Source organism: Tenebrio molitor, chromosome 9, assembly GCF_963966145.1.
Source record: "Tenebrio molitor chromosome 9, icTenMoli1.1, whole genome shotgun sequence".
Classification (NCBI taxonomy): domain Eukaryota; kingdom Metazoa; phylum Arthropoda; class Insecta; order Coleoptera; family Tenebrionidae; genus Tenebrio; species Tenebrio molitor.
In genome coordinates this window covers 15,382,157-15,408,011 of record NC_091054.1, presented here as the reverse complement: position 1 = coordinate 15,408,011, position 25,855 = coordinate 15,382,157, and the positions used below count along the sequence as shown (strand labels likewise).

The following is a 25,855-nucleotide window of genomic DNA, read 5'->3' as shown; positions in this document are numbered from 1 at the left end:
TTTTTCTCGTCTTCACTTCTTCCTTCTCTTGACAATATCTTCAAAGGTTTTCTGCACGCAAGCTCTTGAACACTGTAACCGTCATCTTGTTCTATTGTTCTTGCAGAACTTCCCAGACTTGATTAACTTTCGTAATTATCTTTTTCGTCTGTTTGTCCTGTACATTCCAAAATAATTCTACCGACTTCGGGAAGCCCATTTCTTGTATTTCTTGTGGCTTCTGTTGATTCTGCACGAAGCGACAGTCTAGAATCTTCTTTAGTAAACATTTTTTAAATCAAAAAGTGGTTTTTAGTATGCTTATATGGTGCTCTACTTCATTCCTAATTTGGTAGTTTGAGCCGCCACCAGAACCACAACAGTTTTTAAATTGTCGCGCAAAATGTTTAGTTGATTCAGACGTATTTTAAAGCTGGAACAGTTTTATGCCAACTTAATTTTTAGATGCGACGTGATTGAAATTCCATAAAATAGTGTTTTATTCTCCTGCGGATCGTTAACGTTTATTACTCTTGCATTTTGTATTCATCCATTTTCTGTTCAGAAAGCAATAAGAAATGCTGGTAGCACAATACAGATTTAGTGGGTAATAAACTCGAAAAATACTTTTGTGATTTGGTATTTACGACTTGTTGAGTGTCGAAGTTTCCAGATTTTATTTTCTCTCTCAACTCAATTTACAATATGCACGGTAGACATTAATCTCTTGCCCACGCACTTCTGCTCAACTAAACGGTGACATAATTTTTTTAAATCACAACCAATTTCTCTTTTTTTTAAATAAATTCTCGATTTTTCGCAAAATCTTTGTTTTGTTTCCACGCACATTACCCTAAGAGTGCCCTCACTGGATGCGGGACATTTACATTCAATATTCTGAAGATTAATGTTGAGCTGGCATTATTTGGAATTGCGTGAATATTTTTGAATAAAATTACACCGAGAACGCTAACGAAATTTATGAATGAAATAAACTCTAATAAGCCAAACCAGAGCTTTTCGTATTAAAATTATCACTAGTTCTCCAATTCAAAATGCGAAACAGATTATGCAGATTTTGGATGTGCACATTCTAGACAAAAATGCTCGTTGCTAAAATTCCTCCAGGTAAAATTTTATAGAAACCACGCAGAGATTTATACATTTTTTAAATTTGTACTCTACTTGCTCCAATTTGTTCTGCGAGTGCGATGAAGTGTGATAGAGGTATTGGATTCTCTCATGGGCTGTGACCTTGGAAATATCTGTGCGAAGGCGGGATAAACCAGTGAAAAATCTATAAATGAAAACTGAAAACGTCGACTACTTTTCATGCAAATAGACGAGGCAGAGACGACACTATAGCGTCTATTGAGACCGATATTCGTCGTTTGTATTGGGCAGATATGACTCACAGCCCATGAGGAAATCCAATACTTCTAAGAGGAATGCAGCTCAAAATGCTTTGTTCTGCGTCGTACATTTTCCCCCACTCCATTCCAAGAGCCCGTCTTGTGGATAATCTGTCTCTTATGTCCAAACTTGTTGTTTGTTGTCTTTAAAACTTTAATCGTTTGTTTCTTCTACTCAAATCCAAAGTGTTACGGTTTTAACGAAAGTCAGTATATTTAATTCATTATTTAATCGTAGTAAAAGTGATATTTTTTATGTGAACAACATGTACTGCCGCGAATCATATATAAAATTATCACAACATCCCGCTCACAAAATGCTTGAGATCTCTTCTGGAAATGAAGGGAATAGCGTAAAAAGCTTCATGTTGCTTTATGTGGATAACACTTTTGACAAAAAGTATCATTTTGGGGGCTTGAAATGTAAACTATTTGAAATTACAACGTTCTGGACATTCCCGTTGCTTGAAAAATGCCAAAGGCAAATCTCTCTACCAGACATCCAACGAAACAACAACGTAGCCGTAGTTACTCCTTTGAATAGTTATTTAGAGTACGGTAGGGGTATTTTACAGCGTGAAAACTAGGTTTCCGACACGAGGCAAAGCCGAGTGCCTGATTAGTTGGACATGTACTTCTTCTTTGTTCTTTGTGTTCTTAATTGCGTTACGGTGGGAACTTTGCCAGCTTCACCATCTCGGATATTGGAGGTCCCCACGTTCCCCACTTCGCTTACCTCTCCAGATTCTAATAAACTGTAGTAGAATCGACAACGTCGGATGCCTCGCGATTTAATAGACGGTGACAAAGTTGCGAATCTCCCCTCCCCCGACAATTATTAATAATGTATGCAACGTTGTCATGTCGAGTAAATTTAGCTGGGGACCGCGGAGAAATGGAAACGGTTCGGCGAAGTTTCCAAGTGAGACTCCGGTAATAGTTTGAAATTCCGGGCGTTCGCTCGATTACACGTTAAAAGCCTATTAATAACTTGCAGCATACAAAGTAATGAGAGCGTGGGATAATTAATTTCTGCTAAATTGTCTGGAGTTTAATTAAGAGGGGGAGTTTTTCGGTGGGTACCTGTCTGGTGAGGAGGACGGCGGTCACGATGTACCCGTTGAAGAGGATGCCCAATGAGGAAATCAGTATCAGCGGTATGTTGAGGAACATAGATGTCATTCCGGTCCGGTTCCGGGCTATTTCACGACGTCCATGGCGCACACTTTACGGCACTACATCTGCAAATAAGGGAGATACGTCAGACCTGTTGCTTTCGCTTGCACGGGATACAAAGTGGAAGTTTTCAGGATTATTTGAGTTGTAATTTTAGTAAACGATGTTTGAGAAAATGAAAATATCAACGTTCGTAAAGATCAAAGAAGACTGAATGCAACAATGTTATTGGACTCGGCGGAGACTTCGTGCATCAAAGGTTTCTCTTATTCCACCCTAGCGCAGTGTCATTAAAAATTTAATACTGAAGCTCATAAATCAATATTTTTATCTGGATACATTATTTATTTTGTATCTATTTTTGTTGATCGATTTAATTTATACTGAAGATTTGAATTTACCGGAATTTGGTGTTCTTATTTGCCCAGTTATAACTCCTGAATACTGGATCAGAAACAATTTTAAAGAAATATGTTTGATCCAAAATAATAACGAAAGTGTAATCGTTGGTGAATTATGGAGAAACAAATTTTTTTAGTTTTGCAATAGAACATTTGAAATATTTTTTTCAGATGTGAAAGTGAGTTATACGAGGCTTTGGTTATACCAAGTGACTATAAATACCTTTGGCATTTGGTAAGCCACGTCATTGCTCGATTAATTTTTTAGGTTAGGGTTTGAGAACAGTGAAAACAAGCTTTACCAATGTGAACTATTCATCGAATTTTTTTTCCCAGAAACATACCTTTATTTTGGCATATTTAAAAAAATTATACTTATGCAAATTTGTAAAAAAAAGTATTATCAAAAATTCGCAATCATCACAATTTAAACAAGATAGCAAATTTCTTTCTATGCCAAAATACAGGTAAGTTGTTTCTGGGAAAAAAAATTTCCAAATATGGAAAAATATGCAAATTTGGTTTAAAATGGACCTCACTCAATTTCATTTAAGAACCTCTTTTCAGATCTTTTCTATCGTCTTTCCTTTTCTTTTAATAGAGCTGAGACATCGAGTTTCGCTCACCCTGTACAATAAATATACACCATTCACGTTGGATTGATCATTGTTAAATTCGCATTATATTGGTTCCCTGCATGTCACTACTTACAAGACATAATCACATAGCCAAACAATAATAGTTATTTGTATATCAAGGCCGCGAAATCATTCTTTAACATACCTAGAGAAAAATTGTTGCTGAGGTCGCTTGCGACCGAGGCAGAACAATCTCGAGGATGTTAGATGTTAGAGAAAAAACCGAAAAAAGAAGCAAAAGAATGATGTTGAGGGAAATTGTGGAAGCAACTCCATCCAGATCCATTCGAAGACTAGATATATTACATATCAAGCAAATAAAGAAATGAGTTTTTTTTATATAGAATGCTTTATTTTGTCCTACGGGCTTTCTGATTCCTGATTACATTTTCTCTAAACATAAAACAGCAATTCCAAAAAAATCAAAATAAACAGTTTTATTCCTCTTTCCTTCCTGTTCTTTCCCTCCCCTTCGCTTCCTCAAAGCTATTTCGAGATGGCCCGACTCTGCTCTCTCTCCTATTCTAAATTCTTCTACTCCTTCCCAAGCTTCTTCGTTCACTATTCCGTAATCTATCACTGTTTCCCCTTTGCTACCTACATATACAGGTGTCTCAACTAAGACTTTCAAGACTAATATCTCGGTTATTTGCCAACGGATTTTTTTGTAATTTAAAATACAGATATTTTAGACGGTGAAGGTTCAATTAGTAATAATAAAATTACCTCAAGTTAAAAAATGTAATTTTAACACATGTTTCCTTTATTGAAAATTAAGCGCAATTTTTATTAGATTGTTAAACATTAAAAAATAGGTGTCTACACAAACAATTAACTAAATCACTCATCTGATTCAACGAAAAGATTAGATTTTGTTGTTATAAATTTAATCTAAATTTTGAAGGTATTTGCGCAGTTACCTTTTGAAACAATTGATGAAAAGTTGTCAAGCAACATCCCTTAAAATGTCAAAAGTGGGCGCGCTTTATTAGAAAAGTCAAATAGTGTAAATTTATTGAAAATAGACTACAATAGCAGAAGTTTCAATATTGCTGAAAAACTTTGCCTATGAGAGTGTCCTAAGAACTTCAATGACACTGTTCGTTTTCTCGTGGAACACTATCCAAATGTAGGCTTTACAAAATTTAAGGTTTAGCGAGCCGTCAATTTATTCGAAGACAACGGAAGCGTACATGAACTAAATTAAAATTACCTTGCTAAAATATCTCGATCCTGTTTTAGTCCTTTATGGAAGAATTAAAGAATCCAGTATAATAAATTACGTCAAAATGTTGTCTTTAAGTTTGTAAGTGTTTGTAAGGTTAGAAAGATAAACGTCAAATATATCATCTGCGTTTGTGCGAACAGGGGTGACCAAAATTCGGCGATAGTGCGCGTTTGTTTCATACGCGTCTACGTTTTTGCATCTGCAACCACGTTTAACACAGTTTTTTTCCTTTTTCTTGCAAACCAGACGTCTTTCAAGGACGAGTTTCTCCTTACAGCATTTTTTCTTGACGATAAAATTTTTGATATAAATCTTAAGTGATTCAACATTTTAAAAAGGCATGTAAAAATTACGTTTTTAAGACTTGGGTTATTCCATTAATGGGATTTTATTCTTCACCGTCTAAAATATCTGCGGTTTAAATTTCACAAAAATCCGTTGGAAAATAACTGAGATATTAGGCTCTACTTAGCTGAGACACTCTGTATTGGTCCATTCCCCTTCTTCGTCCCCTCGTTTGTTCCCATTCAACACTTCCCATCTATTTTCTTCGATCCATTCCATCAGTCTCTTCCCCTCTGCATTTTGCACCTTGTTTTTGCATTTGGTTTCCCCATCTCTCCTCTCCTCTTCCCAACTCCTTACTCCTCTTTTTCCTATTCTTCCGTTGATGTCCCCTTCCATGAACATACATTCTTTCCTGTTTTCTTTCATTGCGTCTTGGACACGTCTTCTTGTTGTCTTCACCTCTTTACTGTATACTGTCATTATTTTCCACGATTTATTGCTTACATGAACTTTTCTTTCCATGCATCCTTCTTCTTCTTCCTTTTCTTGTCGCTTTTCTTTAATTCCTAATTTCACCCCTGTTATTATTCCCCCGGTAGCTCTTCCTTTTTTCTTTTTTCTTTTTGCTCCTTGACTTTCCCACTTGTACTTTTTCGGTAGCGACTTTCCCCTTTGTGCTTCTTTTCCGGTTTCCGTTTTCTTTGTCCATCTAACTTTTTATTCACTCTCTCTTCTAAAAATTTTTCTTCAGTTTTTCCTCTCTTTCATCCCATATAAACTATTTCCCGTTCATCCCGTTTGTCCTGTATCCTATCTCTCTGTTTCTAGCCACCTCTTTTGTGTTTTCCTTTCTTCGTTTGTCAAATTTGTCAAATCGTCATCTATATACATCCTCTCACCTTTTCTTTCCTTCAACTTACTCTTATTTAGCATAATGTTCTTCTTCTGCTCCCAACTTTCTATTTTTGGCAGCATCATCTTATTTTTATTTATTCTAAATGCGTCCTTTACGTTCATTTTCACCCCTATCTCTCTTTCTAACCATTCTTCCACCCCCCTCTCTATATTTCCTCTAATTCCTCCTATTCCGGTTATTATAACATTATTCTTCCTCTCCTTCTTTTCTCTTTGTTCCATTTTCATCCTTTTCATCAAATAAAGAAATAAGTTAAGACATACGCTTTTTTAACATTTTTTTTATCGCACCATAGTAGTTAACAATTGGGACTTCTCATTGTTAAGTTACATAGATTTTAGCATACTTTTATATTTCGGGAGTTGTATCCCGATTTGATTAGAACAGAAAGTTTTAGTAGCGTTGCCTTTCTATCTACAGATCCTACAAGTTTCAAAGAGAGGATCCTTTCTTCAACCAAGAATAAGTTCGCCACCGCAATCCTAATTCACATTAGAAACTTGCTTGGAGAAAATTTGCTTGAGAGTCTTCCATCACTTCAGTTTTCTGATCTTGTCTTGTAAGATGTAGCTTGCTCCAATCAAAAAACTTTTAGTAATTCCTAACCACTGTCCCTCCCCCATCATTAAAGTCTCTCGATTGCTACATAATTAAATAATTCAACCTTCATGTTTCCATTATTCCGTTATCTATTTCGCGTGACTGAAACTCCACTCGATGGTGTTACTTGACCGGCCCCGCGTTCGTACTCCGCGAACTCCTTGACCTACCACCAGCTCTTCTCCTCGTGAACTACACAACGCAATCGAATTTTCCTAAACTCATTTAACGCCGAAGAAACGCAAACTCGTTTATCCTGCAGCAGCAGAAACTTTTAAAATGTGCGATCGTCGTCGAAAACAATCCCGTCAAACAGTCGAAATAATTAATTCACACAGGAACAGGTGTAATTACCGTCGAGCACGATACCTTTCATGTCTCCATGAAATATGCAAGCGCGATCGTTTTTTGACAATCGATCAATTCGGATTTTGATAGGTTCGGGAGCATCCTTGACCCATCGGATTCGGTCGATCGTGATTTGATTTGGTGACGTCACGAAATGGCGGGATAAGTGACATTTTTACCCTTTTCCATAATTGATTAAATGGGGGGGGGGGGATTAATTGGCGAGCCCCGATTTGGCACCGCTTCGTCTAATCGAATTGTGCAGTCGGGGCGCTCCTTGTGCAGCCGCCCTAATTGCATTGCGATTAAGACGGGACGGCTGATTCAGGGTGCATCCTTAATAAGGATCAAGAGATACGCCGGAGGCTAAAGCCGCTTCCCATTTATCTTGGTCACATTTCGATTGAATCTAATTCCAGATCTGAAGAAATCCCGATCGTCAAAAAAAGTAAAAACAAACGTGTAATGACCGCTATTACTCAGACAGGATGAGTAATAACCATTACACGCGAGTAAAATACGATACTTTTTCTACAACTTACAAATCTCATCGTTTTCACTGTCAGACTTCGTGTATTAAGAAAAAGAAAACACTCACGGCCGTGACTAACGAATGGGATTACTTAACAGCGAACGTACATGTAACATATCAGTTTTCCCTCGTGTTTTGTTGACCCATGCTGACCGCGCATTCGAGATACCCTCCCCCGGGTGATGAAAGTTTAACACATTTTTATTTGTTTTTTTGTTAATCGACCCCCTTCGCATTGTTTTCTTTTTTGAAACGGCCTCAATTCCCCATCCTGTGCTTTCCGCTCTTGTCGCTGGCTTATTAAAAATAAATCCGTGTAAAAAGTGGAACGGCACGTGACCTTTGAGCCGGGAATAACAATAATAAATAAACGAAACGGAGTGAATTTTTCCAGTCGGAGGAAATTGTGTGTGGGTATGTTGATGTGACTTCAATAACGGATCGACTGATTTCCATGAATTTCATTAGGGAGGAAAGACACTTTCTAATAATCTGAATGACGTCGGCGCGTTTCTTAAATGAGGAAAGATGGAAAATGGAAATGTGCAGTTTGTGAGGTGGTTTTGTAATTTCCATCGGACAGATTTGGTATTCGCGGCGTCATTTGCTGTTTTATTCAAATCTGATGTGCTAATGTCGATTTCCTTGGATTCAGAATTTAAATAAGCAACAGATAAATTAGTGTTGGTGCTTTTGACAGGTGGAAGTCTCGAACTACTTACCAGAGCAAATAAATAGTTCAACTCGACGGAATTGAGTTAATTTAATTCAATATGTGGAGAAGATAATTGGCCATGGTTTAGATGAATTTCCTACGTTTCATGAATCATAGTAGCAGTAATAATAATGTATTATTTGTGAATGAAAATGACTAAAAACAAGACGCTATGGCTTTTATTGGTCCCTCGAGCCGGATTTATGACTCACGGTGAAGTGAACCTGATATGGTAGAATCGCGTTGTGTATCACTACTTAGTATATCCGTAACGATAAATTAATCCGGCCTCGATGCCGTACCCTCTTTTACAATAATATTTCATTCAGGCCTTTAACTTACCAAACTCAATTCAGAAACGCAATTTAATTATTTTTAGTGCCATTTCTCCTCTTAATAGTTACTTTATGGGCAATTTACCACATTTGGAATCAAATCGGTTTTAATAAACGATACGCGGTTTTAACAGGATAATGACTTTAGCTTATAAACACATTTAATTATTCATTATTTGCAGTCGATATGATTTGTGCAATGCGAGGTGTTCATTGCACTATTTGTTGAATATGACACTTTCCTGTTTACAGTGAATTTTAATTCGCGTCATGGTTGCAACTCTGAAAAAAAATTCAAATTATTTTTGATCGTTGTCTTTGCCGTTGTTATTTATTTTTTTGGTAAAAAAACAACCAATGAAAATTCTTTGCGCACTTGTACGGTCAGATAAAATAATTATTTATGGGACGTGTGCATGAAACACTACTTTTTTTTACAAGTGAAAAGTTTACATACACGAGCGGAGCCAGTAAAAAGTGCTTTGTTTAGAATTTAATCTAGAAATGAAATACATTTAGTGAAATGTACTTCGATATAAAACAACCACAAATCAACGTTTTCGCAGTAATTGTTCAGGTTCAAAAAGAATGCTTTTATTTGTTATCCTATTAAATTTTATTACAATTGGTGCATAGTTTCACAAACAGCATCAAACTTTCTCAATAGAGCTATTGATGACCTAGTTCTGTTATTCCAGATAAGACCAAAATATGACCACGACATTTTACTATTTTTCTGATTGCTTTAGTTATTTTTACACCGAGTTATCTAAACATTCTTGATCCTATTTGTGGCAGTAAAAAATAAATCTTGTTCAACTTTTGCTCAACTAGGATTTTGCAATGTCTTTATTCCTACAATTTGAATTCTTGTCCATTTTCATGGCAACAAAAAAAAATAGTCCTGTTCAACCGATGTTCCTACAAGTGAAATAAAAATTTTATTCAAAAATAAAAACATTTGTAGAAGCCCTTTTTGTGCTTCGCCCAGTTGTCGACCTCAACTGCGTTTCGGTCTTCACTTCTACTCTTAATGATATAATATATTATTATGCGACCCATGCATAAATCTCTACTTATTTTACAAGTGGGAAGTTTACACACACGAACCCGGCGATTGTTTTAAGCGCATGTAATAAAAAGGTACAAATTGGTCACATATTTTTTTACCATTCTGTCTGTAAACTAAAATCATTGCGGCAAAAATAATTCAACGTTACATTGTCTTACCAACAATTTATTGTTGTTAAAATTCGCATACAACTGAAACTACAAGTTTTTACGTGCTCCACTTAATTATCAAAATTATCTGGAAGCACACTTGGGCGAAACTTCACTCTTTTCAAGGGTGCTAAAAAACTTTGGAACACAAAACGAAATTAACACGGATGGAGTACCATCAAAAATGTTTTTTAACTGCTCTTCAATTTTTTTCTGGAGTTTCTGCGTGTTTAACCCTTCTCGCGTACTTTCCACTTCTTTTATCACAATAAATCCAAACTGACACTGTCCGGCCCTTTGCTAAACTACATATTTCCCTGAGCGATAAATTGAGACCCACCCCATCGTTCTCCGCTCCTTTCCGTGCATTGTTACGAATGGCAAATCACGACCTGAATTGATGGTCGTACAAGTTGGCCCGAGAACATCTCCTTCCGCAAAGAAAACCGTTCATTTCATTATTATTAATATTCTCATCGATCCGGTTGCAACGAACTGTTTATTTTGTAGAATCGAAACGGTGCAGGAGCGTCGTTTCTGGGTCAGACTGTTCAATTTCGCCGTCATTATATCCCGCAACGGCGATTTCGAATCCGTCTTTGCCAGAGCTTCCAGTATGTGGACAATTAGCGGAGCGAGCTTTTTGTTTGTTTGTCGACGGAGGGGGTGGCGAGATGCGATAAGTTTGTACGTTTTTGGCTCGCTTTATGGTGGTAGCGTTTCAACTAGCCCTGTCGTTAATTCTGCATTTGCAAAGCTCGGAATGCAGGAGCGGAACAATTGTATCGTGTGGGCACACAACTAACATTTAATAATTCACTGTTTCAGGGTGGAGGTGAAATTAAAATGGAAAGACTCACCACACATATTTTTGTTTTGTATTTTAATATTTATTGTTCAAGCATTTTCGCATATTTACAATTTTCACTGTAGTGCATTTAATTACGAGGACGGAAGTTGGGCGTCCGAGCCGTAGGCGAGGGCCCCAACCGGACAAATGACTAAATGCACATTTGCTCATGCGTGTTAAATTTGATTTTTTCCATGATCATAAAATAAAGTGGCGGAATTTAAATTTCGGGCAGCATTTTTTTGTCACTTTGAATTTTGAGTTAATTGCAGTGAGTGTATTTAAATCATCGCTTTCACCTGCTGCCTACCCCTTATTATGCCGCAAATCACTATTTTTTAATCTAAATAAATCAAAATGACAAAAACATGACAAGAGTAAAAAATGAGGTTATATTAACGTAAACTTTACATATAGTTTGTCTCAATTCTAAATTTCCACCACCTGTTGAATTTGAATTATGTTGGCAAAATAAAAATATTTCTAAATTGGGGATTCTTAATAACCAAAGTTGGCAATATAATTATTTCATAAACATGATTCGAAAACATTAAAATTAGTTCATAAGTTTATTTTGCTTTTAGAATTTGATTTTCTACCTACTTGCTTGCTGCATTTTAAAAAAGGTTTTCGTTCTTTTCCCTTATTCTAAAATTTTGAGTTGTAAAAACGAAAATTGACAGATAACCTAACAAATACAATCTGACGCATTTTTCACGAAACAGTGTTGCCGGTTGTATTTCCAACGTAGAATGCAGTGTTGGTGGAAATTTAGAATTGAGACAGACTTTACCTATCATTATCTATCTGCATCACTATTTTTCATAACTGTTAAAATCACTTCTACAAAATTAGCCCAACGGGGAACTCACGAAAACAGTTTTTCACATCAATACGTGAATCAACAAAATTCCAAACAAAAGACATAGATAAAGAAAACCTTTTTTATCTATGACAAAAGAGGTTATGTTGTTAGAAGAGGTTATGTTGTTAGGCGTTGCGTGTTTGTGATTGCTTTACTGATTTTAGTTTAATCAGTGATACCAACACATAATGCATTTAGCATGAATTTTTCCAGAAGTTTACCACGTTTTTTCGTCAATTGAAATCTAAAAAACAGGTTAAAAATTTAAATAAGTCAAAAATGAGACAAGCTTTATTTATTAATATTCAGAATGCAATTAAAAAAAAAATTTAAATAACTTTCAGTACAACATATTTGCCGCCCTTTATCAACGAACTCGCAAAACATTCACTTTGCTCACTAGTGAGAAAATATTTTTTCCTCACTAATGATTTAATTGCTATTTTTGCTCACTATTTCCAGTGAGCAAAGACCACTTAAATTCAATGATCAAGGAAAAAATGTTTTTCATTGCAAGACAAGTGGGGTCGCTTTAAGGATCCCAGAAGCTTTTTTACCAAGAAAAACATTTCGTAATATCTCTCACAATTAGAGTGAAAAATATTCAGTTGAGCGACTCACAAACTTATTACGCATGGGATCTCTTAGATTATTTAATATAGACATAAGTTTATACAGTATGTGCGAACTTAATTTTGCTTCGTTCAGTAGTAGCACCAGTGGAAACTGTGACATTTCAATTTTCCTAAAAGTACGTTCAGTTATTTGAGGCTCAATTTTTGATGGTTTAAAAAAACAAATTACAAGTTCCAAGTGAACAACATCAAAGAATTTTTAATTTAATAAAACTGTAAAAGTGTCTAGAACTGCTCAACACTTTTTAATACGAATATTGATTAAAAAATTCCAGACGACCTAAGAAAAGTTCAGAGCGGCTTGATAGGGAGGATTAAAAGCATTTCAAAAGCAAATCCACTTTGTTTTCCGCGGAAATATTAGAGATTTTCAGCTGAAACCTTCAGTAGGTTTGTAAACTATTCGTCAAAGCTTGGTTGTTAATAATTATTATGAGGTAGTACAATGTGCCTAAGAACTTTCTTCTTTTAAAATTTATAACGCATACTTAGTGTTAGCAGAGTGTTTTCGCTTTTATGACATTTTTATTTCTATTTCTATTTAAACCACAGCAGTAATCCCGAAATGGAATTTTTGAAAATAGAGACTGGAATTGTTATACGGAACCTTGCTGCCAAGAATTTAGAGAACGCTTTCCAAATGTCTCCATCTTGTAAAATGGTTTTTACTTGCTCACAGTGTAGCTCTATTTAGAGAAACCTCCACCAATTAGCAGCAGATTCGTAAGGCTGGTTGCATACGTGTCCCATTTCAAATCAATTTGCGTATTTGATTTTGGAGTTGGAAACATTTTGGAAACAAAATGGACGTTGATTTCAAATGTACAAATCTAAAATAAAATATTAATTAAAGAGTTAAAAGAATTCTTGAAAGTGTGACAACATTTTCTACGACGTGTGGCGTTATCTGGTTGTACTCTCGAGTAATCCGTGTTTGCAACTTTTTTGAAATATCTACTGGAATTTTTAAAATGGTACTTCCTAGACATCCAAATGAAACAAATCTAATGCAGTCAGATCGGTTGATCTGGGCGGCCATAAATTCTTGGCGATTATTTGATTTACATAAAATTCTGCCAGATAATCGTCTGATTAGTTGTATGATCTTTTTTTTTTTATCGAGAATATGAAGATATTGAAATGAGAATTTTTGTACCTGTTTTTCAAAAATTTTCGGGTACAAAGTAATTAACAATGTATTTATTAAAAGAATGATCAACGGATTTGTATCAACAATAAGAAATTCACATGAACAGACGATAATAATGTGAATTAAGGTGAACTTTCTGAATTGTGCCTTAATTTCCAGGAGTATCTATTAATGATTTATTTGTCGCCATGTTTGAACCTGACACCATGACACTGCTCACATTGCGGTTGTTAATAGATTCGTCGACAAATGTCTCCTATCGATTACCAATTAACATTCAAGACAAATATGCTTGGGGCGTTGAAAATTCATAAAGAAAACACAAGACGTGTTGTGCCAGCAGCTAGCAGCGGTCAGTAATTTCCGTAAATTTTTAAAAAGTCCCACTGAAAAATGTCAGGGGTAGAATAATAGTAGGTCGAGCAAATGTCAATGTTAGTAAACATTGGAAGTCGAACTGTCGAGGAAAACTGGAAATCAATCCCGTGTTAAAAATTTAATCTCCGCCAGAATTTTCATGATTTATTCCGGTAGCAACAAACTGTAATTTGAGCAGAACATTCTTCATGTACATGAGAATGACATTTGCATTTTTATCAACTGGATAACGCTAGCGTGATGTTAAAATTGAACAGAAAAAGCAAACAGAACTGGTTAATTGTGCGATATGGCAACGCCAAAAGTGGAAAAAGCGTATTTGCTGGAGTCGGATGATGTTTTTAATAATTGATTTGAATCAATAGCGCTTCAAATAGTAAATATGAGACTAAAATTGGTCGAAGGTTGTTGTTAGATGTCCTTTAATCGAGTTTAGTATTTTGGTGTTCGGTAAGTTTGTTATCCTATTATTGTCGAGTCCCTCAACTGTGTATTGACTTACCGACAAAGAGAAACGAGTGCGGATCTGTTTGTTGACGGAAAAAAATTATCGCGACGGGAGAATGGAGACTTAGACAAAAATAGTTTCAGCTTAAAATCTACTTTACTAAAGAAATTAAAAAGTAGGACAAAGCCTGAGGAATTAAAGGTCACATAAAAATAAAAATGGTATTTATAAAAAGGAAAATGCGGAAATATTTTTTGCTTGGAATAGACATTGAAATATTTTCTATATGTTTAAAGCGGTTCTATCTGAGAAAATAATGAAGTTGGTTAACTGTTGTTCAAGTTATGACATTCTTTAAATTGCTATGATATTATCAAGAAAATGTTGTTTGCGTGATTTAGAAAAAATGGAAAAATCGATATTTAAACTATTAAATTGCCGTGTTTTACATTTTAAAATGGAACTATGATTATTTTTTTATTTATGAATTTAATTCTACATTTAAATTTTGCGTGATAAACTTCAGCCTGCAATCGAAATTTAAATATAAATTGTTATTACTGGATAATACTAGATAATTTTTGTTTAGGTGATTACTGATCAGCCAAGTAACAGATAATTGGTTAATGTAATATTGGCATAAAAAATACAATAAGTACAATAATTAAAAATGGATTTAAAAAAATAATACAGCTGTAGATCAGAGACGTGTTTTTTTGGAGAAAGGAAAAGAAAAGTTAAGTGCAAGAAAACAAATAAAAGATTTCAATACAAAATGATTTTTTGAAGAAACGTTTAAAAAAGAACTTCCATTACCCACGTGACAATTAAGAATTGAAACACTGTACCAACTCGTATTTAGAATTGGTTGCTAGCGAGCGTTCAAAAAAACATGTGATGGCTGTCAAACCATAGATGCCAAACTTCATTCATTCAGCAAACAAGCAGCTAAACAGCTCTTTTCAGAACAGAGAGTTTTTTCGTTTTCTTAATGCGAAAATGATGATCACAGTGAGATTATGTACCTGAAATATCAATGCATACCAACAAAAAGACAACCTGCGTTTGTAAAACAACACATTTTTTGAACGCTCGTTATTGCTTGGTCGACTAAACATACATGATGGATAACTACAGATTACACATTCATTCACGCTTTTCGGATTTTCACTAAAGAAAATTAACTGAAAAGTGTTCTGTTTTTCAATTTATTTAATGGATCCAATTTATTTAATTTCTTGTTTTTATTCCTGTGAGACTTCCGGGTTACTACACTGAATCAGTTAGATCGTAAATGGAAGACGAATACTTCTAAAAAAACATCATTTAGATGGTGTAATAATTTCTAACATCTTTGATTAAAAGGGTAGTTCATTAATTAGTTTTCTTCAAAATCCACAAAAAAGTGAAGAAAATATGTTACTAATCATTTAAAGTTACCAAAGAAGTTTTTATTAAAGACAAGGATACAGAGCATTCCATTTCAACGAATATACAGGAAAACAAAACGAGAGTCCTTTTTATTTTCCTTTTTACAGATATTTACACAAGTAAACTGAACTAAATATTATGTTATGAATGTTATCTGGTTGATTTGAATGTTCACTTACTGAAAAGTCAGTAAAAAATATTTACTCTGTGCATTGATAAGAGTAATAAAACTACCGCGATCCAAGGAATTTTCAGTCCAAATAATTGCTTAGATAATTTTTTTGACTTGAAGTAAAGGAGAAGCAAGATCTGTGTGAAAGAAATTAACGAAAGAAGGAAAGAAAGAAAAGGTTTGATGAATCTATCAAGTTGTGATTTTTATTTTTGCACTGAAGAAAAATTGCTAAAACATTTTCCTCTTTCTTTTTGTAAGTTTTTGAACATTTCCAAATTTTGCTATTAAAAAAAAATCTCTAATGCCACTGTGATGCAACACGAGTCGCCCATGTGCAGGGATGACAGATGTCAAAATTAAAAAGTAAGCTTTAGACTTTAGTAAACTTTACCAATATTATTAAACCTTCAAGTCCTAATAATATTGCAACAAGAGATTTAGGAATTACTGGTGCCTTAAAATTTGAAAATTGTAAGTTTGCAAATTGTCATTTTACTGTAACTGCAGCAAAAGAAAATAAACGAGTTCGTGTCCGTTTTTTTTTGTGATCCGCTTGAAGATAAAATAGTATAGATCATTCAGGGTAGAAGTTTTTTTGTGTTTCGCCCAGTTGCCGACCTCGACTTCGTCTCGGTTTTCAATTTCTGGACTTAGCACAAAAATATATGTACTTTGTCCAGAGATTGGGAGATTTTAAATTGTATTAAATTAACCCAACACTACAAAATGCACTAGAATACATTAACTAGAACATAATTTCAAGGCAAAAATGTTACTGCTTGAAGAATATATTTCTAACTTTACGTGTGCTAGGTACTACCGTGAGATCGAAAAAAAAAATTCGAGTTGGCTGTGACCAAAAATTTCAGTTGGCAATTCGTTAACATTTCAATTATCACATGTCAGTCTTAAAAGTTAGGTCAGTGATTTTGAGAACGTTGAAATCTTGATTTTCATAAAGGGGTGCATTATGTGTGACCTGTCGGTTGTAAAAGAATCATGAGGAGCTCCAGTCGTATTTACGAACTAGAGGAAATGTTCGAAATGTCTGCCTTCAGCTTCCAAACATAATGCTACTCTCTTCGCTTCATGTTTTCAAATGAACTTCGCAAAGTTGGGACATCAATTAAATTGCAGTTATCAGTAATTACTTGCATTAATTCGGGAATTGTGCCAGGCCTGTTTTTGAACATGTTTTTCAGGTATGGAAAAACAAAATAATCAAGGCAAGTTGTTGGTAAGTGCCTTGAAAGTCCAGAATGACAGTTACTATTGTAATTAATGACATCTGATGACATTTGAATTAAATTTTTAGGTACTGCCAACTGAAGTGTATTAATCATGGCCATCTCGATTTTTGTTTAATTTTCGATCGCACGGCACTTCCTCTACGTAGGATTTAGTGGTTTTTACGTCAACCAATCTCTCGCTGAACAAACTTTATTATTCAACATTTTGATGCAGAAGCAGAAGTATTTTCTGTGATATTTATTTTGCACTGATTTTAATAACAAAACAATACCGTTGTCATTTATTTTGTTGTTAATCTTGTCGGTTTATTTGTGTGATAATAGTCTGCTCTTCAAGGTACAGGTGAGAATGAGGTGATGTGTGCACTCATTGTGCAAAAATGATCAGCACCACTCGAGCCACTGCACGCTATTGCATAACTCTGGCAGGCAACTGATAAGACCACCGAGTAAACAATTTTATTTCGATTACGTTATTTTCAAAGATTACCGACTCCAATTCACCAATGACACAACAAATCGAAGATAGAACCATTGAAAAATATTTCTCGACTGTGAACAACATCACGTTCCGATAACCTTTATGAAACGGGAACAGTTTGCGATTTGCTTCCAATACAAAATGAATTTAAAACTGTCGTGTTTCGTACTATTCGCAATTCAGATTCAATATTTGCAAACGAAAGGTAAAAATGCACGTGGAGATATTCATGCACATCCTGCGACCATCACGGCGCACTCAAACAATCGTTTTTATCTATTCATGCACTCGAGCGGCCTTACGTTACGTTATCTAATCTGGAGTAGAAATAGACATAATTGTAAAAAAAAACCTGAGAACATGTGAGTTTTACTAATCCCAGTGACCATGTTTTCCGCAGAATTGCCCAGCGAAATGAAACAGCTGCTAATCGAGGTGGCCCCGAACTTCGACGAGAATCTAAAGCGTGTAAGTGATAGTGATCCCGGATTTTGCCGATGTGATAAGGATCTGGCAGGCTTTCAGGAACGAGGCGGTCAGGCTGCAGAGGAAACAGAACACCAATCGACACGTCCACCACCTGGACGATGTTCTCATGTCCGTGGATGACACCAAAATGTAGGTATTGGTCGAATGTGACAGCGGAGATAGCAGCGCCACCAAAATGACTGACCGGTCTTGCACCCGATAACTCTAATCTTTACTCTCGGGGAAACACTTGCGACATCATCTCCTTTCGCGACACAGGTGCAAAGACGGGAGAGGTGTAAATGCGTGTCAATTATTTCTAAACCGTTACAATACTCAAAGAGCTTATCATCAAAAATGACAAGTAACATAAGAAATCATAACTTTCTGTCACCTAACTCTATATCCCTCGCCATCTTCTTTTATCTGATTGAGTCCTGTTGTTCCAATATAGTGGAGAACACCTTCGACAGCTCTCTCGAGTGATGAGTCATTCGTATTCGAAACTGCTAGAACATCTCCGTTCGCGACACAGGAGCAGATGCAACAGTTCTAGACGCGTGTCAATAATTTTTCAACCGTTACAATATCCACTCAAGAATCATCTCGTCAAATATAACAAGTGACATAGGAAATTGCAACTTTCTGTCTTTAACTAATTGTGTATTTCGCGTCATCCCTTGTATATGACCAAGTCCGGTTCCTGCAACAGTTCGGGAAACACCGTTTACAGCTCGTTCTCGCGATTGAATCGTCTTCCAGACTGCGACATCACCTTAGTTTGCGACACAGGTGCAGAGGCGGGATAGTTCTAAATACGTGTCAATTATTCCGCAACCACTCAAGAATCTTCTCGTCAAAAGTGCCCAACAAGAAATTGTAACTTCCTCAATGTTTTTTCTTTCCCCTATCGCAGTTTTCCGTTTTTTCCTGTTCAGTAATCGAGTTATTAAAGCCCGATAATGTAAAACAGTTGATTTCAGCGAGCTGCGCAACCTGAAGTTCCGCTGGATCCCGGACTTTCGCATCGGCGACATGTCCTGCGACCTGCCGATGTCCTGCCTGGACCTCAGCCTGAATCTCGGCAACCTGCGAATCGAAGGAGAGTACGAAGCCAACAACACAACACTCCGACGATGGCTGCCCGTATCTCATGTAGGCCGCATAGTGTGAGTTATAGATGTGCGAAGCGAGGCCATAAATTCCTATTTGTTGCTGACGATCTCGTCCTGATTGGTCCAGGAGCTGGATCACTCCGGAGAGATTTATTTTTAATGGGATTCGTTAATCGGACGCCGGTTTCTTCCAGGATCGGCTTCAGCAACGTCAAGGCCAACGGCAAAGTCGGACTGCTGCTCAAGCAGGATTCTTTCGTCCCGCAGAATTACGACATCAAATATGAACCGACGGACGTCGTGGTTAGGGTGAGGCGGTGTTAATAATTCAGGAGCTGGGGGTGGGAACTGGTTCGGTTTCAGGTTAGCTATCATGTGGACGGCGACAACGAAGTAGAAAATGAAATTACCAATTCAGATATAGGTGAGTTTGTACATATTAAAAAACGAATTAAGTGGGTTGAAGACGAGTTTTCGCCGCTCTTTGCTCGTTTCAATTCAATTAGTCCTAAACAAATAATTTTTGGGAGGCAGTTTTCGCTGATAAAGTATCCTATCTCCTACCACAAGACGTGCACTTGCCACGTTGCTTTATTTTTTACTATATTTGATTTAAAAAATCGATCAGTGGCTTGTTAAACTTACGCACTCGTTATGTGAGAACATCAGAGTTGTTTTCTAGGTTAAGAACAGCACATCGTTGACGTTTCTTTGACATTTCAGCGAAAAATCTGCGTAGAGTAAGACCGGGATGAGATATGACATTTGATGGGGGAACTCTGCGCGGACAAAATATTCCAGTGGCGTGGGAAAACCGGTCACAGTAACAATCAGCTGGTTGTTAATCTGTAGAACAGATTATGCACACCCCCACCAAATGTCATATTTCAGCCCGGGATTACTTCACCAGTGGCGTCACGTTTGGCAATAAACCTGGTAAATTACCCGTTCTCACGAATGTAAAATGTTGCTTTTGTTTCTTTTATAAATTTTCTCAATTATGAGATAATAATAATAAAATGCACAATTATAATTCCAACGTCTAAAATTCATGAGGTATGACTTATTATAAAGAAGACCACAAATTCTCTACGCCCATGCTTCTGGGCTTATTTGCATAGAATTCCGCTACGACATGACCGATAATTTGTTTTCTTTTTGATCACCTTGTATTTAAAAATATTTCTAATTTCTAAAAAATAATAAACTGATTGTTAGCTTCTTCTCAGTCAGTTTTAAAAACGTGCTGTATAAAATATGTAATTAGAAGCAAAGTACTTTAATTTATGTTAATCAACTGAAATTATAAGAAATTTTGTTTCTAAATGTATTCTATTTACCTATTTTCATTTCTCACTTTCTGCGCCTTCGACTTGAATTGAATTAAATAACTGTCTGTAACGTCCTGTAGGGAAATGCTCGAGATAGGTAAATACTAATTCAAGTTTTAATAATTCAGCAAATTTGGAAGCTAATTGAGGCGATGAGGATTTAGGAAAATTCAAGTCAACCAAATGTAATTGCAAAATGTTAATTTTTTCTTTGCAAAACAATTGAAGCATTCACGTTTTTAATTATGTATAAACTTTAGAGTGAAATGTGATTTCTTTAAAAATCGTGAACTTCAGATGAGCACTCGGTCCAGCCGAAAATTTAATCCACAAACCCTCACAAATCAGAATCGGATTAATTCACAATTATTTATGCTTACTGTGGCTACTATCAAGTGACAACTGATGCGAAAGAACCACTCGTTGCATCACCAATAAACTGACCGCCACTGCAACTTTGTCGCATTATTACACGACAAAACAACAAACTGCAATTGTATTGCACCGTCAAAGTCCAATCTGAATTTTACGAAATGTCACGGAAGTGCCATGGTACCCTCGGAAAGATTAAAAGTGCGGCGTAGTCGAAAGGGCGGAGCCGCCCCTGTCCGTTTTATTGCTTGCTGCGATGCCTCCGATAAAGTGCCGGGGTCCCTCTATTCCGCCGGGGAAAATAATTTGTTTAAAAGCATCACAAAATAATCCCGTAAGTGTATAAGCCATTGATCGACCCGTTGAATATTAAAGGACTCTTCAAACAACGACCAGGGCCGTAATAAAATTTTACTGGGCCCGAGATTGCAAAGGTGTTAACGGGGGTTGTTTTCAGAGGCGACACTGGGCAAGACGGTGTGGGTCCAGCTCACCGAGATATTGTCGAACCTGTTGCACAAGCAGCTGGGGGAGGTGGTGGTGGAGTTTTCCGTCACCGAACTCCTGATGGACAGGGATGAGGAGTACAGGTAACAAAAATACATGTTTTCCATTTTCATTTAAGTTCGTTGTCATGTCCGGAGAATTTTTGTTTCGTCAGAAACATTAAAAGTTAAAACAAATGAACGTGACATACTGTACGTCCCAAAAGATATTCCAAAAATACTGTCACGGTTCAAATCGTTTTATGAGTTGCCTCCTATATGCCGTTCACTTCAGCAACACAATAATCACGTGATCAGTTGATTGAGACGCTCCGCCTCTCGTAGCGATCGCCTACCTAAAGAGTAGACCTCAGCGGTGTAACATTCAACATTCTGAAACTATTAATTGTGTCGCTTCTTAATTGAGGACAATTGAATTAACTACAGAGATAACGAAGTGAGATTAACTGCACGACACTGGCGCCGAACGTTTCACTGAAATGACCGTCTCCTTTTGTTTGTCTTTTGTCGTTTCATCTCTGTTTAGTGTTGTCCAGCAAACAGGAGGAAATCACGTGATTTTATTACGATACGTTTAAGTGGACGAAGTGTAGGTGTTACGTACATGTGATAATTTTATTCGGGTAAAAGTAAAATGAATGTAAATTTGGAATCGAGGACGTATTGACAAACAATGTCCTTCTAAATGAAGCGGAAAATTTGTTCCACAGTTAGATAAAACTCATCGCCTAAATTTAGCCCATGCGGAAAAACGTGATTTCAAACCGTGAATTAAAGCTGAATCTGTCATGTTTGACGTCCTCTGGGGAAAGACTTAATTTGAAATACACATGTCCCGTGGTTAAAGCATGGGGGATTTGCGATTGAAACATTTTTAGAAGCGACCGCGTCATGTTGACAAAGAACTAAACAAACAACATTCTAACAAAATGGTTTCCCCAACTTGTTTTTTCTCTAATTGCAAGATAATTGTCCAGAATTCATTGAAATAATATTGTAAAAATTCATTCTAATCAAATATGTATCTTCACTCAACGGAAGGAAAAACAAAAAAATCTGATTTTTTATTTTTTTTAATCTGTTCAAGTTTATTCCGCAGTTTCCTAACTCATCCCGTATATTGAATGAGATGGAAATCCCATAATTTTTTGGGAACCTCTAATGAAAACGGTAATTTTACGTACCTACTCACAAGCGGGCGAAAAGTAACTCTTTTTCGGACGCTGACCGTGGCGCCATCTGTTGGTCTGTTTAGTAAGTTAGCAACGAAACCGACAAAACCGATAATTGTCCTGTCACCATAAATTATGTTAATAAGTATGTAATTGTATTTAGTAAATTTCTCGTTTTGTTGGTAAGCTGATAAAATGTATTATAAAAAAATGTGTATTGATAAATTTATCGATTTGAAAATGGTAGATAGAAAATAAATTTGTAATTTTTGCTTTGTAGTTCGTACAGTCTCTGCCAAAAAGTGCCTTTTATCCTTGCCTGTTTTCAAGTCTCGGCTGCGCCTCGGCCAGAAAGCTCAGACTCTGACGAAAAAGATGCACTTTTTGGCCTTGATACACAAATAACTATTGTAGGATTTATTAGAGACTTTATAGATACATCTGTATAAATAAAATTGCAAAGTTTGTCTGTTGATATTTAAACAAATTGTAGAACTTTTTAGGTTACTTACGCGAGACAATGGATATTTTAACAATTTTTATTCTTGTCTGTCTGGATCTGTGTTTGAATCCACTTAACTCAAAAACTAATAGATCGATTTTCTTCAAACAAAGTTAATTAGAAGGAGAAAAATTCAAATTGTGTTCTGCACTTTGTTTGATCACGCTATGATGCGTGGCAAAGATAAATCTGTACGGAGTATGTCGGGGTGTAGTGAGATCTCCTCGCTTATTTATCTTTCGTCGATCGCAAGCGACGAGCGTAGTCGTGTCACATTATATCGAGCGATCCATCGAATTTGTTATTATTATTAAAGTTGGCGCTGGAACTGAAGCCGTAGGTCTTTTTGAATCGATACACTTATTTGTGTATAAATTAATACAGGGTGTAATAAGTAAATTAATTTTAACCAGTAACGGAACTCGTCATGATGAACAATTTTTCTATGTACCATTTTTTCCAAATCGGCAATTTTGTTTAGCATTTTCCCCCCCATAAATTAACGAGGCGTTTGTGTAAACCTTCTAAGCACAGGTTCTAATAATGGGCAGTATTTTGATTTCGTAAAGATGCTTAAAAACGGTCGTCACATTTATAGTCACTTCTGGTCTCCAGTGGCGGGTAGCGAAATTTTATTACCAGTTAAAATTAATGTACTTATTTCTGTTACACGCTGTATAAATCATGTTACAAAATGGAGTTAAACGAAGGGCCCGTTTGTGCTTAGAACAAAATGGTGAACAGGGTTATTGTTTTCCGGGTTGTGCCGCGGTCGTCTGGATTGCTGGGTAGCTACCCAGCAATCCAGACGACCGCGGCACAACCCGGAAAACAATAACCCTATTGACAACGGCCGTGAAAACCTGCATTCGATTAAAATGGTGAACATTTTCAGCATATAGTTATTGTAACATTGTTTAATAAAATAAACATTACTATTGTAATTTTTCTCTTAATTCCTTCTAATCCTTAATTCGCCATTTTCTGTTTTACAATTGTCATTAAATGTGACGTTTGTCGCGATAGTTCAAAATTAGACATGCCTTAACAGTTCCAGCGCCAACTTTAATAACAAATTCAACGGATCGCACGATATCTTTATGTTTTTTACGTTGCAATCCCCAACTTTAGGAGTTGGGAATCTAACTTAATTCTTACTTTAATTTCTTTACGGCTCAATGTACGATTATTTGCGCCTGATTTATTCTAATTTCTTAATTGTTGAATTTCTAAACTGACTTTTTGTGTAAATTGCCTGTCACAACTTATTTCTCTTTCACAAAGCATCAGGAGAAGGCTCCAACAGAGAGTTTCACAATTTTTTTTTGAGCAACTTTCAACTTTCATCTTGATATTGCCGTTGTCATATTCCTTAATATCCGTGAGCAACGTTAGTTTTCAAATAAAATACAAGTTTTCAAATAAAATACAAATTCAGCCACAAATAGTTTTCATTTCTTTCTCCTTCCTGAGAATCAGGTTGGTAAAAGTCAAGAATCTGCCACAATGGTTGTGTCACACTTAAAACTATCTTCAAATTTGAAATTAGCAAATTTCTGTCTGTTTTTTTTTCTTCCAAAAACAGCTAGTTACAGATTTTTGAAATGATTAACCAAACAAAACAATTTGGGACAATCAGATTTCTGATTCACCGAACGTATCATATTTTAGTGTCCACATAAATCTAACCACCAGTTAAGTACACCACTACGCTGCAAACGATCGTAAATTCCCAGTGAATTAATAGCACTTATCTATAGAAACGCGATGACGCTCAGCAACTGATCAGAAGGTGATCGCAAAATTTATTCTGCATTTTGTAAATTTTCCCAAGCGTAATTATTTTAAGTATAGAGGCACTGCATATAAATTTCGCAGAAAAAACAAATTAGGCAGATTTTAACATAAATACAGCGGCTGATTTTAAACCACAATTTTTATACACTCAAAATAATACACTGCCGAAATATAACCCCGACGACGATTAATGAGGGAACAGTGCATTTTACAGTGTAATAAAAACCAGTCCGGGTCATGTGACGAACTTTAATAAACCCCAGACACAATTATCTAGAGTAGACACAATAAAACCAGTTGGCATGGGGAAGGGGGTGACATAATGGCGGCCGGAGGAGAAGCGCTCGCTGATTGGTCATTACGTGATTAATTATGGCAGCGGGCGGGGAAACAATCGACTCCATCACGTGACCCCCCCCCCCCCTCCATTCCTAACTACCCAATAGCAATAATGACTCCAAGGTCGTAAATTCCCGTATCGTCCATGTCCAGGGGTAATTTCCCACCTTGATTAGAAACAAAATTACCGTTTTTACTGTCGCCCTAAAGGCACTTTAATGTCATCATGAAGCGTTTTGTATGCGTGATAACGCCGACACGAGGATCGTTTAATTGAAGGCTCTTTTTTCTCCAGGGAATACATTAGGGAACAGGCGTCGCGAGCCAACAAACTCCTCGACTCGCTCCTCTGCTCCGCCAAGGACTACCTGGTGGCGAAGCCGTTGCGGACGGTGGCGACGCCCCCCTTCGACGTGGTCTTCAAAGGGAAAGTGTCTGGGGTGCAACAAGGGACGTTCAGCACCGGCGAGGGCTTCCTCCAGGACCTGGCCACGTTGACGCGGCTGCACAGTTTCAGCCTGTACGAAGACAAAAACAAACTGACGATTTACGGAGGGATCAGTTTGAGGGACTTCAAAGTATGGCGGAGGGATCGTGGGGCGACCGGAAGTTTTACACTATATTTCGTCCTTCCAGCACGGCTACGAGGACTATCAAGGGGAATACGAGGAGACGAAAGTGAATGGTAGCATCAGAGGGGCCGTCTACAAGAACCAGATTTTCGTCAAGATCACTGTGAAAAAGGAGGGGGAGCGGTGTTCCACCCAGTTGGACTCCGTCCAAGTAACGGCGGTCAAGTAC

The 25,855-nt window shown here is 36.6% G+C and overlaps 2 protein-coding genes across 10 annotated transcripts in view; one reads left to right on the top strand and one right to left on the bottom strand.

Annotated features, from left to right (window-relative positions):
• The window catches only part of LOC138138784 (histamine H2 receptor-like), a 117,036-nt gene that overhangs the window by 10,751 nt on the left and 80,430 nt on the right, over positions 1–25,855 (bottom strand). For both annotated transcript variants that reach the window (XM_069058850.1, XM_069058851.1), the window contains one exon: positions 2,475–2,632. In XM_069058850.1, coding sequence (XP_068914951.1) covers positions 2,475–2,573 — 99 coding nt within the window. In that variant the 5' untranslated portion in view covers positions 2,574–2,632. The remainder of the gene's footprint in view (positions 1–2,474; positions 2,633–25,855) is intronic.
• LOC138138787 (uncharacterized) overlaps positions 1–25,855 on the top strand; it is a 96,677-nt gene that overhangs the window by 41,732 nt on the left and 29,090 nt on the right. For 4 of the 8 annotated variants that reach the window (XM_069058855.1, XM_069058856.1, XM_069058853.1 and 1 more), the window contains 8 exons: positions 17,853–17,920; positions 17,970–18,070; positions 18,904–19,089; positions 19,230–19,344; positions 19,399–19,459; positions 21,196–21,328; positions 25,350–25,632; positions 25,691–25,851. In XM_069058855.1, the coding sequence (XP_068914956.1) occupies positions 17,853–17,920; positions 17,970–18,070; positions 18,904–19,089; positions 19,230–19,344; positions 19,399–19,459; positions 21,196–21,328; positions 25,350–25,632; positions 25,691–25,851 (1,108 nt within the window). Of the gene's footprint in view, positions 1–17,510; positions 17,658–17,852; positions 17,921–17,969; positions 18,071–18,893; positions 19,090–19,229; positions 19,345–19,398; positions 19,460–21,195; positions 21,329–25,349; positions 25,633–25,690; positions 25,852–25,855 lie in introns of those variants that run through there. The other 4 variants (XM_069058854.1, XM_069058860.1, XM_069058859.1 and 1 more) reach the window with 4 other exon arrangements.